Here is a 13,988-nt window from a genome sequence, read left to right as displayed (position 1 = left end):
CAGGATGGTTGCAAGACGTGTCCTGTAAGCCTCCCTCAGAGGAGACCCTGGGGTTTCTCCCCCAACAGTTGCACAGTCCAGTGGTAGCTGAGTCATTTGGGTGACCTGCCCAGGAAGATGTATCATAGACCCCAGGATGATGGGTCTACTGGGCCTGAGAGAAACCACGTCACTCGCCAGCCACGACCCACCCAGAAGGTCTTTACAGCTCTGATTATCTGGCGGAGAGTCTGCATGGGTCGCCCTTTATCCTCATGACGCTATCAAAGGTGTTTCAGGAAGGTCTGATAAAATGCAGTCTGGCAGGTTTTGTTGAAAATTATTTACCAGGTTTGTAGAATCCAAGGATTTAAAGTATAACCTATCTTGAGAGTCAGAAGTGTAGGTTTCAGTAACTCAAATTAAAATTAATCCTCTTAAGAATCCTTGCAAATAGCAATGTTTTAAGCATTGTGGGTTAGTATTTTGGTAAATAATTTGCCACTCGCGGTTTTTAATAGCACAATAGGGATCGGCATGCACGCTGTATTGATGACAAATTTTTGTTCAGAATTTCCCGGTTTGGGGAATTCCAATTATACTTTTGTGAAAGGGTTATATTTTATGTTTATAAAATATGTTCTATTTTCTATACCGTACCTATTTAGATGATCTCTTTTATATTTATATGAAAGATTTGTATTTTACTTTATATTTTATGTTCCATGTTATATTTTGGAGAAAACTTTTTTATAATAGTAATAAAAGTTACAGTCCTTCACCACATTGTGTGAGGTCTGGCCCAAGAAGCAGTATTTTCTTATTTATGTGCTTTTGCTCTTAGCAGCTTAGTTTTAAAATTTGGCAATGTTATTAGCAGTCAGATGAGCAGACTACATTGATCTGGAATTTTTGAGAGCCAGGGTGGACTGATGTCTTTGTTTAGTAAACACATTACAGATGGGAGAGGGTTGTTTCGTTGTGTTTTCATTTTATTTAAGTTTCTGTAAGTATTCCAGCATTCTCCTGAGTTTTGGAAGAATCCAGATGTCTTTTAAGTTGAGGCAGTCATGCTAATGAAAATCAACAACCCAGTCAAGTGGTTCCCTGTCTGATCTCCAGGACTCAAATCTTGTTTGTTATCTTAAGTGCAAGGCACATAAAAACTACTGGGTTGTTTAAAATGTGCCAGAGGTTCCCTTACTCACCTTGAGGATGGGGGTGGGGACAGCCTTCTAGGTGGGGAGCTATCCCTCCTAGCTCTCCTCCTCTCCTTGGTTTCCCCAGTACCGTCCCTTACCTCTGTCCCCTTCCCTCCCTTCTCCTCCCCGCAGAAAAGAAGGACACAGTGTTGCGGCAGGTACGCCTGGACCCCTGTGACTTGCAGCCTATTTTTGACGACATGCTCCACATTCTGAATCCTGAGGAGCTGCGGGTGATCGAAGAGATTCCTCAGGCTGAGGACAAGCTGGACCGGCTGTTTGAGATTATCGGAGTCAAGAGCCAGGAAGCCAGTCAGACCCTCCTGGACTCTGTGTATAGCCATCTTCCTGACCTGTTGTAGAACCCGAGGTCTGCTACGCTTTGGAAGTGACTTGGTTTAGTGGCAGGGTGGTTTTTCGTTGGTTTTGTTTCCATTTTTCTAGCTTTTTGGGTGTGTGTGAGTGTGTGTTTGTGTGTGTGTGTTTAACAGAGTATCTGGCCAGTGTTTTGAGTTCTTTCCTTTTTTAACCCTTCTAGGACATTAGTCTATAAGCCTTCTCGAGGTGTAACTGTTGAAAAATACCCACCACTAAAGTTTTTTGGGTTCCATATTTTCTTCGTTTTGATTTCTTACGTATTTTCCGAATTGTTCTGTGCACTTTAAATTCACTTAATGGACCCCAAATGCAGTGTGACTTTCCTTGCACACTGGATTGTGAGGCTCTTAACCTCTTAAAAGTATAATGGCATCTTGTGAATTCTCTAAGCAGTCTTCATGTTTCAACATCCACGTCTGCTTTTTTTTTAAAGATTACTATTTTTATTATTAATTGTAATTTACAAATTTTGTTAAGGGTTGAAGAAATGTAATACCCCATTGAGTTACTGTAATACAATCAGACTTTGAGTTCTCTTTTTAATATGCCTTGGTGTACAGTTCATATTCATGGCTGAAACTTGACCACACTGTTGCTGATCGTATGGTTTTCACTTGAGCACTGTGTAGAATGCTTGATTACTTGTGCTCCTCTTATGCTAATATGCTCTGGGCTGGAGACATGAAATCCTCAAGCCATCAGAACTTGCTATTTAAGTGGCTTGACAACTGGGCCACCAAAGAACTTGAACTTCATCTTTTTAGGAATTGAGCTGTTCTGGAACATACTGCTGCACTTTGGAAAGTCACAACTGAGAGCCAGTTGCACCTTTTTTCTGTCGGGAATTTGCCCAGCTTTGCTTTAAAAGATGTCTTGTTTTTTTATACACACATAGCCGGTAGGTCCAGTCCACCTCAAGGCCTTGGTCTTGGTGGTCTCCTTCGTCCTTCAATCACTTTAATTAAAAATGGCTGCAGCTGTAAGAACTCTTGTCTGATATATTTGCAACTCTGCTCCCATTTATAAACCTGTGCGCTCTCTAATGTTCAGTTGGCAGACTCGCATGCAAAGGTGGTGTGGACTCCCTTTGTGTGGGCGGGGGTTGTGGGTCATGGTGAGGGACGGATATCAGAAAAATGCCTTCAAGTGTACTAATTTATTAATAAATATTAGGTGTTTGTTACTTGAGTAGTTTGAGTGTGTTTACTACTTGCCTTATACATGTGCTCAAGTTGTAACCCTTTGATGAGTCTCTTGGAAAAGAATGTGTGTATTCCAGAAATCTAAGCATTTCTGATCTGTAAATCGTGCAGATTAACAAAGCTTTGTGTCTGGAAGAGTATCTGGAGGTACATAGAGAAGGATGACCAAGCGTTAAAGGTGACTAAAAATTCCTGGGTCTTTTGAGGATAAATCGGAGGCTCCTAGGTTTGGAGTTCATCCCTATTTTAAGAAATGAGGATTTGGAGGTGGACAGGTGGAAATGAGGAGCAGGCGCTGGAGTATATTCTTACTTGTGTCCATCTAGGAAGTTTACAACTCATGGGGGGTCTAGACCAGTTCACAGGCTTCTGTGTGAACCTTCTTTCTCCCTGAGTAGCTTCGGGGGGCTTTCTTGGCCATTGGGCAAGGTAAAGTCTTATGTTGATGGAATATATTACATCACCTTATATGTATTTTTTTATATTACATTGTATCTTATATTTGATCACATAACTGCCTTAGCCTGAGAAACCCCAGCTCTATAGAATTCCAATGGCTAGGCCATCAGCAATTTTGAGTTCCTCTTTCAGTGGGAAAGTAGAAGTAGATGGCCTGTCTGAACGCTTTGACTCCCTTGTCAGTGACATTAAAGGGCTTTTCTGCTTTCAACCACTTCCACGTGGCTGGTTTCTAGAGAACACTTCTGGCATTTGGTTTTATGGTTCTCAGGCCAGGTTTCCCTTCCTCTTTTGTCAACAGAAGGCAGAAACTCTTTACAAACAGAAAAGCAAACTAGAATGGGTTAGAGATAGTGGGGGAGGAGACAGAGTGTGTTTTTTTTTTTTTTTTTTTTTTTAAAGATTTTATTTATTTATTTGTCAGAGAGAGTGAGCACAGGCAGACAGAGAGGCAGGCAGAGGCAGAGGGAGAAGCAGGCTCCCCGCTGAGCAAGGAGCCCGACGTGGGACTCGATCCCAGGACGCCGGGACCATGACCCGAGCCGAAGGCAGCCGCCCAACCAACTGAGCCACCCAGGCGTCCCCAGAGTGTGTTTTTCAGATGGTTTCAAGACTGCCACTTCTTTTTGTGGGGGTTGAAAACATAAATCAGTGTTGTGGTTATTAAGTTTGTAAGTTATTCATAGCTTGGGGATTATTTCTTAACCATTTATGCAGCTTTATACTTTACAAAGTGTTGTTTACATTGTCTCGTTGAAACCTTATAACTATCTTTACAGGTACCGTTGTTGTACCCATTCTGTAGATAAAAAATAGGCTTGTGAAGGCTAAGGAGCTTGCTTAAGGCTCTACAACAGAGTTGTACAGATCAGACTTGAATCTGAATCCCAGGCTGTTTACTCAGGACTGATAACCAGAACTACTTTGTCAGGCTGAGCCAGTGAGCACAGAGATCACAGTGATGAAATTTATTTCGCTTATAAGGAAAGCCTAATACTTAAAATTCAGTAAATAATTGCAAAAGTATAGAAGTGGGGCAATATCTCTTGATGATCCAAGGGAAAGGGACATAGAAGTTGTGGTTAAACAGAAGCTTAATATTGAATTAACATAATGTAAGCAACCCCAAGCTGCATTATTCTCTCTCTCTCTCTCTCTCTCTCTATATATATATATATATGTAAAATGTTTGAGTCAGAGTTTATGACAGTCTGATTCATATATTTTTGCAGCTCACTTTGGAGGTTTTTTCTCTGATTTGAGCTGCCCGACTTTGAGGGCTATGCTGAACTACAAGGTTTCCAATGTGGGGGTTGGAGGGATCACCAGAAGAGTAAGAAACAGAATCAGGAGCAATTGTTGAGAAATATAAACCTCATGGCAAAGATCATTTGGGCAGGAGAAAGACTATCTTCAGTTATTTGCAGGGCTAAGGAAGAGACTATTTCTTTTTCTTTAGAGAGTAATACTGTTTCCTCTAGGCCAATTTAGGTTAAATGCAGAGAAGCTTTTAAACAATTAGATCAGGCTGCTTTTCAAAGGAGAAAATGACTCCTACTCTGGGGAGAAGTTCCACGTGCTTCAGTGATTCTCAGCCTTGCATGGAGATAATCACCGGGGAATGAGCAGTCTTGTAAAGGCCGGGTCCCAGAGAGTACAATTCAGGTTTGCAGTGAAGGAGAGAACCGGCATCTCACACCTTTTTTTCTGGAAACTCATGGTGGGATAAGGGCTTGAGATCCTTGCCACTGTGGACCGCCACAGCACCTGGGAGCTTGTTACAATGCATACATAATTTGACGCCACTTTGTTATGCTCCTTAAACTTTAATAAGCAAGTGAAACACTCGGGGATCTTGTTAAAATGCAGATTGTTTCAGTTGTTGAGAGGGGTGGGGACCTAGGTGATGTGGATGCTACTGGTCTCTAGATCACACCTAGGAGCCCAAGACTGTGCCTCGGTTTCATGCAGAGTAGTGCCTATATAGGAGAAGATGACACCAATTCCAAAGCAGAGAAGTCAACAATTTCTGATGATCCGAAGAGATTTCAGAATCCAGCAGTCCCGGTCAAGATCTACAGCAGTGGTTCTTGATCCTGGTTGTGCGTCAAAATCAGCAGGGGGAGCTTGGAGAAATCCAGTGCCCTGGGCTAAACTCCAAACCAGTTATGCCAGAGTCTAAGGGCCTGGGACCCAGGCATGAGAATTTTTTAAAGCTCCCCAGGAGATGCCAATGTGTAGTCAACTTGGATGACCACTGATTGCAGAGTCTGTGAGGAGAATACTTATCAATCCTCACCCCAGATCTGATGGATAAATCTTAACAGGGAGTTAACCCGGAAATCCACAATAGTGATTTTGCGACACATAGTCCCACTTACTTTCGGACCCGTACCCCTACTGCAAAATTCTATGTAACTGTTAAGAATTGCTACACTACCAAGCATGGATGGGACAACATCTTAAAGTTTTATTGCACTGATGAATAACTAATTGATGCAACTGATCAATTCTTCATGGCTTTGAGCATTATGTATAAGGTGTGATTAACCAAGAATATTTGGGATGTGACGTTACTCTGATTTGTGTTTCTATATATATTGGATTGAAGGTTTGCCAATTTTCAAAAAATAAAGTAAGATCTGATGAGTCATAAACTGCACTGACTGTATCATAAAATCTCAGATTGTTGTAGCCCTTGGGCTCTGGGAGCATCGGTCTTATTGTACAGTCCTTTAGGTGCATCAGGCACCTTTCTTAAACTTGGATTTGAGCAAAGGAGACGTGATTCATCTCTTGGTTAAAAGAATTTGTAGCCCTTACCTTCGTAAGGAAACTTGGACATTCGGGAGAAATCGTGGGGTTTTCAGGTGGGAAGTGAGGCTCATTTCTGCTACATAATGACCTTAGTCCCTGCCAGCACTCTTTCACTATTTCAAGATCCTTATTTTACCTCTTCTCTTGAAAGGAGATAGAAAATGCAGGTAACGATTTGAACAAGAATTATTTGAATTAGAAATCCAAAACAGTTTTTACCCTAGTTGACTTCAAGTAGCTGACGATGTGAAGCATGTTGGATGCCAGTGTCTTTATTATTTCCAAAATACAGATATTCACAAAATACCTTACAAGGACATATCAAAAACATGGCAGCGGATACCTCCAGGGAGCGGAACAGGCTGCCCAGGAGACAGGAAGAGGAAAGGAAGGACATGTTCTTTTCATGATTTGTTCTTTGCAGCCTCTTGAGGTTTACACCATGTGCATATGTTGTGGAATTTTAAAAACTATAAATAAAAATTATTTTTAGAATATTTCTGAAGCATCCAGGGAATGTACGCTCGCGAAGACCAAGGTAAGAGTCGTGTGAACCAGACTTAAAATGTCAGTAATAGTTTTGTCAGGGGCATTTTTGTAAAATCTGCAAAGGGAGACGGCATCCGGCTCTGCCCACCACCAACCCCAACCTCTGTGATTTTAGATTCTTTTCCTGGACTTGGCTCCCAAACAGACATAATTAATGCAAAATTGAAATGGAGAGACTTCAAACTTAGAAATTTAGAGACATGGAACATTGCAGCGATTTTCTGGCCCATCTTTTTATATTTCCCAATATAGGAATCACTTGCAGTTAATAGCTTCAGGAGGAAAAAGGTCAGAGATTTCTTAAGAGTCTTTGGGTGGTTCTTGATCCCTACAGAGGAGATACTCCAGTTCTGCCCTGGCTTTGTCTGGTTTTCACTCCTCTCTTGCTGTATCCATAGCTGGAAGCCAAACTGGAGATCAGGAGGGAGGTGGAAGAGGCAAAAAGGTAGTTCATTTCCAATAGTCCTATGACAATTGTTTCTCATTCTCTTTAGAAATTAGAAGAGCTGGAGTGCCTGGGTGGCTCAGATGGTTAAGCATCTGCCTTTGGCTCAGGTCATGATCTCAGGGTCCTGGGATCGAGCCCCACATCAGCTCCCAGCTCCGGCAGGGAATGTGTTTCTGCCTCTCCCTCTGCTTGTTCTCTGTCTCTCTCTCTCTCAAATGAATAAATAAAATCTTTAAGAAAGAAAGAAAGAAATTAGAAGAGTTGATTTCACACTAGGGTTTGGCGCATTTTGTTCAAATACAGGGTTCCCACCGACAAGTGTTCATTTTACCACTCCACTCATCCATCCATAAAACATTTGAGCACCCGCCATGGGTCAGGCACTATGTCCGAAACTAAGAATGCAAAGAAGAATTCCATACAGGACAGTAGCTACCTTCCACACCAGGGTATTTGTTCATTGCTGACCCTCGGCATCTAGAACAGCGCCTGGAACGTGGTAGGTGCTCCTTACTGCATGTTGAATAAAGGAAAGCATGCAGGCCCAGAGCTCAAGTTCACATGTCAGAAAGGAAACAGACCTATGGACATTATCATCCGATGTATCTAAGTGAAATGATAGAAATACAAAGGAGGTATGAAGAGAGTTAGAAACTGAATACGAATTAAGGAAAAAGATCACAAAGTTTTTTTGGTGGAAGCCTTTTTTTTTTTTTTTAAGGTATTATTTATTTGACAGAGAGAAAGACAGCGAGAGAGGGGGAACACAAGTCAGGGAAGTGGGAGAGGGAGAAGCAAGCTTTCCACTGAGCAGGGAGCCCGATGCGGGTCTCGATCCCAGGACCCTGAGATTATGACCTGAGCCAAAGGCAAGATGCTTAACCCAGTGAGCCACCCAGGCACCCCGGAAGTCTTCAAAGAAAACTGTGCCAAAAACAAAGGGCTGACAGTTGCAGTCTCGTATATTTCAAAGCTCTGGGGAGTGAGATAGCTTGAAAAGAGGAAGCAATTTGAGAAATAAAAGGAATGTTTTCTTTTTCTTTTCGTTTTTCTTAACGTGATCTCTAAAAAATACATTCCTATTATTCGGTTTGTTGAAGTGCAATTACTTACATGACTATGGCAGAAGCAAAGGGCAAAACTCATTTTCCCCCTACATGGACACAAGTGTTCCCTGCATTACAAATTGCTGTGGGAGGTGTTTATCTTGCAATTAAATAAGAATAAGGAGAATGTTCTGAAGTTATTGCTTAGTGTCCCTCCCCAACTCCTCCCCCCATATCTTTTCTTAAAGATTATTAAAACCAAGGCTGAAAGTGGCTTTGGTAAGGTAGAACTCTGATCTTAAATAAATTAGTGAACACTTCGCAGAGATACGCGTAATCACCTGCATTCTACTTTTCCTACCGCACCTAGGTGTTGCAGACATTATTTTACAAGCAAGGAGTTCATATTGTTTCTACCCTGGCTGACGATCATGATGAGACATGAGGCCAGTCTTGTGACTGCTTTGCACGTATCACATCTTCAGAGGACAGAACATATGTGCCCCTTCATGGAACTCCCCCTCCTCCAATAAAGTACCCAAAGCACTTAGTGTAATTCACTCTAATCCTCACCTGGTTCTCATGATGCAGGAACTGTGAGAACTTCCCTTCTGCTGATGGGCAATCCAATGAACAGAGAGATTGTGACTTCCCCCACATCACACAGCTAGTTAAGTGGCCGAGCCAGGACAGCTGTCTTAGAACTGTGTGAGCCAGGCATGGTCCTAAATGACAAAGAAAGTGGACTGGATGCCTGCCCTTCTAGAGCCTCTCATCTGGATTCAACCAAAGTCGAATTGCTTTCTTTTCATTTTTTCTTTTTTGGCTTTCTCCCTGTTCTTTCTTTCTTTCTTTTTCTTTTTCTTTTTTTCCTGCTTTGAAATAATTTAAGAAACACAAGAAGTTCCAAAGTGATATAGGGAGCTCCTACCTACCCTTTCCCTAGCTTCCCCAGGATAACATCTTTAATAGCCATAGTATTACCCAAGCCAGGAAAACATTCACACAATTTAATTAACCGAGCTATAGACCTTACTCAGTTCATACCAGTGTTACATGTGCTTTGGTTGGTTGTTTATTTATTTATTTATTTATTTGCTGTGTGTATGGTACTATGCAATTATTACATATGTGGATTCATGAAACCACAACCATACTCAGAATACAGAACTGCTTTTTTTTTTTTTTTTCCCAAAGATTTTATTTATTTGAGAGAGAGAATGTGTGTGAGCAGGGTGATGGGAGAAGGAGAGGAGAGAGAGATTCTCAAGCAGACTCCACACTTAGCACAGAGCCTGTCAGGGGGCTGGATCTCACGACACTGAGATCATGACCTAAGCCAGAAGGTCAACTGACTGAGTCCCCAGGCACCTCAGGAATTGCTTTATTACCACAAAGAAGCTCCCTCCTGCTGCCTCTTTATAATGACACCTTCCCCTCCGCCTTAAACCCTGACCACTGTTTTCCATCACCAGTTGGTCATTTAGAAGGTGTTATATAAATGGAACCATGCAGGATGTAACTTGAGATAGGCTTGTTTTCACAGCATAATTCCATTGCCATCTAACCAGATTGTTACACCTCTGAACACTTTGTTCCTTTTCATTGCTGAGTAGTAGTCCATGGTAGGGATGTACCACAGGGCCTGAAACCATTCATGCATTGGAAAACAATTGGACTGCTTCCATTTTTTGGCTATTACCAAAAAAGCCGCTTGCACCATTTGTGTACAGACTTTATGTGGAAACAAATTTCACTTCCTTAGGATATTCAGATGTAGAATTGTTAGATAAAATGCTAAGTGTATTTTTAACTTTATTAGTGAACCGACCAACTGTTTTCACAGTGGTGGGACTGTTGTATATTCCCAGAATGATCCATAACAGATCCAATAGCTCTGTATCCTTGCAAGTCCTCGATACTTTCTGCATTTTTTATTTTAGACATTCTAGTATGTGTGTCTAGTAGTACAAACCTGAATTCATACTTATGAAAACAGGCAAAAAGAATAAGAATTTAAAATCGAAAAGTGCTACCCTTCAGATGTTCACTACTTTTTGTTTTGTTTTGATTCTTTTTTTAAAATTATTTTAATTACGCATAATGTATTATTTGCCCCAGGGGAACAGGTCTGTGAATGGTCAGCCTTACACATTTCACAGCACTCACCATAGCACATGCCCTCCTCAATGTCCATAACCCAACCACCCTCTCCACACCCCCCTCCCCCTGGCAACCCTCTGTTTGTTTTGTGAGATTAAGAGTTTCTTACGGTTTGTCTCCCTCCCAGTCCCATCTTGTTTCATTTTTTCCTTCTGTACTCCCCAGACCCCCTGCTCTGCCTCTCAAATTCCTCACATTAGGGAGATCTTATGACAATTATCTTTCTCTGATTGACTTATTTCGCTCAGCATATGTTCCATCCACATTGTTGCAAATGTCAAGATTTCATTTCTTTTGATGGCTGCATAGTATTCCATTATATATATATATATATCTCCACTTCATTCATATATATATATATATATATATATATATATATATATATAACTTCTTCTTTATCCATCCATCAGTTCATGGACATCTAGGTTCTTTCCATAGTTTGGCTATTGTGGACATTGCTGCTATAAACATTCGGGTGCATGTGCCCTTTCAGATCACTATGTTTGTATCTTTAGGGTAAATACCCAGTAGTGCAGTTGCTGGGTCGTAGGGTAGCTCTATTTTCAACTTTTTGAGGAAACTCCATGCTGCTTTCCAGAGTGGCTGCACCCAGCTTGTATTCCCACCAACAGTATAGGAGGGTTCCCCTTTCTCTGCATCCTCGCCAACATCTGTCGTTTCCTGATTTGTTAATTTTAGCCACTCTGACCGGTGTGAGGTAGTATCTCATTGTGGTTTTGATTTATATTTCCCTGATGCCGAGTGATGTTGAGCACTTTTTCATGTCTGTTGGCCATCTGGATGTCTTCTTTGTAGAAACGTCTGTTCATGTCCTCTGCCCATTTCTTGATTGCATTATTTGTTCTTTGGGTGTTGAGTTTGATAAGTTCTTTACAGATTTTGGATGCTAGCCCTTTATCTGATATGTCATTTGTGAATATCTTCTCCCATTCTGTCAGTTGTCTTTTGGTTTTGTTGACCGTTTCCTTTGCTGTGCAAAAGCTTTTGACCTTGATGAAGTCCCAATTGTTCATTTTTGCCCTTGCTTCCCTTGCCTTTGGTGACATTTCTAGGAAGAAGTTGCTGCAGCTGAGGTCGAAGAGGGTGCTGTCTGTGTTCTCCTCAAGGATTTTTTTTAAAAATATTTATTTATTTATTTATTTGACAGAGATCACAAGTAGGCAGAGAGGCAGGCAGAGAGAGAGAGGAAGGGAAGCAGGCTCCCTGCTGAGCAGAGAGCCCGATGTGGGGCTCGATCCCAGGACCCTGAGATCATGACCTGAGCCGAAGGCAGAGGCTTTAACCCACTGAGCCACCCAGGTGCCCCCTCCTCAAGGATTTTGATGGATTCCTGTCTTACATTGAGGTCTTTCATCCGTTTTGAGTCTATTTTTGTGTGTGGTGTAAGGAATTGGTCTAGTTGCATTCTTCTGCATGTGGCTGTCCAATTTCCCAACACCATGTGTTGAAGAGACTGTCTTTTTCCCACTAGACATTCTTTCCTGCTTTGTCGAAGATTAGTTGACCATAGAGTTGAGGATCTATTTCTGGACTCTATTCTGTTCCATTGATCTATGTGTCTGTTTTTGTGCCAATAACATACTGTCTTGATGATGACAGCTTTGTAATAGAGCTTGAAGTCTGGAATTGTGATGCCACCAACTTTGGCTTTCTTTTTCAACATTGCTTTGGCTATTCGGGGTCTTTTCTGGTTCAATATAAATTTTAAGATTATTTGTCCCATTTCTTTGAAAAAAATGGATGGGATTTTGATAGGAATTGCATTAAATGTGTAGATTGCTTTAGGTAGCATAGACATTTTCACAGTATTTGTTCTTCTAACCCATGAGCATGGAACGTTTTTCCATTTATTTATGTCTTCCCCAATTTCTTTCTTGATAGTTTTCTGAGTACAGATTCTTTGCCTCTTTGGTTAGGTTTATTCCTAGGTATCTTACGGTTTTGGATGCAATTGTAAATGGGATGGACTCCTTAATTTCTCTTTCTTCTGTCTTGCTGTTGGTATATAGAAATGCAACTGATTTCTGCGCATTGATTTTATGTCCTGACACTTTACTGAATTCCCGTATGAGTTCTAGCAGATTTGGAGTGGAGTCTTTGGGTTTTCCACATAAAGTATCATATCATCTGCAAAGAGGGAGAGTTTGACTTCTTCTTTGCTGATTTGGATACCATTTCTTTCTTTTTGTTGTCTGATTGCTGAGGCTAGGACTTCTAGTACTATGTTGAATAGCAGTGGTGATAGTGAACATCCCTGCAGTGTTCCTGATCTTAGTTGAAAAGCTCTCAGTTTTCCCCCCATTAAGAATGATATTCTCTGTGGGTTTTTCAAAGATGGCTTTGATGATGTTGAGTGTACCCTCTATCCCTACACTTTGAAGAGTTTTGATCAGGAAAGGATATGGTTCTTGTTCTTTCTTTTATTAATGTATTGTATCACATTGATTGATTTGTGGATGTTGAACCAATCTTGCAGCCCAGGAATAAATCCCACTTGGTTGTGGTGAATAATCCTTTTAATGTACTGTTGGATCCTATTGGCTAGTATTTTGGTGAGAATTTTTGCATCTGTGTTCTCAGGAATATCATTCTGTAATTCTCCTTTTTGATGGGGCCTTTGTCTGGTTTTGTGATCAAGGTAATGCTGGCCTCATAAAATGAGATTAGAAGTTTTCCTTCCATTTCTATTTTTTGGAACAGTTCCAGGAGAATAGGAATTAATTCTTCTTTAAATGCTTGGTAGAATTCCCCTGGGAAGCCGTCTGGCCCTGGGCTTTTGTTTGTTTGGAGATTTTTGATGACTGCTTCAATCTCCTTACTGGTTATGGGTCTGTTCAGGCTTTCTATTTCTTCCTGGTTCAGTTTTCATAGTTTACATGTCTCCAGGAACGCATCTGTTTCTTCCAGATTGTCAAATTTACTGGTGTACAGCTCATAATATGTTCTTATAATTGTTTGTATTTCTTTGGTGTTGGTTGTGATCTCTCCTCTTCCTTTCATGATTTTATTCATTTGTGTCCTTTCTCTTGTCTTTTTGATAAGTCTGGCCAGGGGTTTATCAATCTTATTAATTCTTTCAAAGAACCAGCTCCTAGTTTTGTTGATTTGCTCTACTGTTCTTTTGGTTTCTATTTCGTTGATTTCTGCTCTGATCTTTATTATTTCTCTTCTCCTGCTGGGTTTAGGTTCTCTTTGCTCTTCTTTCTCCAGCGCTTTTAGGTGTAGGGTTAGGTTGTGTACTTGAGAACTTTCTTGTTTCTTGAGAAAGGCTTATATTGTTATATACTTTTCTCTCAGGACTGCCTTTGCTGTGTCCCACAGATTTTGAACAGTTGTGTTTTCATTTTCATTTGTTTCCATGAATTTTTTTTAAAGATTTTATTTATTTATTTGACAGACAGAGATCACAAGTAGGCAGAGAGGCAGGCAGAGAGAGAGAGGGGTAAGTAGTCTCCCTGCTGAGCAGAGAGTCTGATGCGGACCCTGGGATCCCAGGACCCTGGGATCATGACCTGAGCCGAAGGCAGAGGCTTTAACCCACTGAGCCACCCAGGCACCTCTCCATGAATATTTCCAATTCTTCTTTAATTTTTCTGGTTGACTCATTCATTCTTTAGTAGGATGCTCTAAAGGAACATTACCAAGGCCAGCATTACTTTGATCCCAAAACCAGACAAAGACCCCATCAAAAAGGAGAATTACAGAACGATATCCCTGAGAACAC

The 13,988-nt window shown here is 41.0% G+C and overlaps 1 protein-coding gene across 1 annotated transcript in view; it reads left to right on the top strand.

The window, feature by feature from the left end:
• The window catches only part of TNFRSF21 (TNF receptor superfamily member 21), a 66,352-nt gene extending 63,606 nt beyond the window's left edge, over positions 1-2,746 (top strand). Inside the window, exon 6 of the mRNA XM_080807101.1 lies at positions 1,314-2,746. Within this exon, the coding sequence (XP_080663227.1) occupies positions 1,314-1,543 (230 nt within the window). The 3' untranslated portion in view covers positions 1,544-2,746. The remainder of the gene's footprint in view (positions 1-1,313) is intronic.
• Positions 2,747-13,988: the final 11,242 nt, after the last annotated feature.

This window comes from Martes martes (genome assembly GCF_963455335.1).
Source record: "Martes martes genome assembly, chromosome: 6".
In the NCBI taxonomy this organism is placed as follows: domain Eukaryota; kingdom Metazoa; phylum Chordata; class Mammalia; order Carnivora; family Mustelidae; genus Martes; species Martes martes.
Note: the sequence above shows the minus strand (reverse complement) of the source record. Positions and strands in the feature narration are given on the sequence as shown.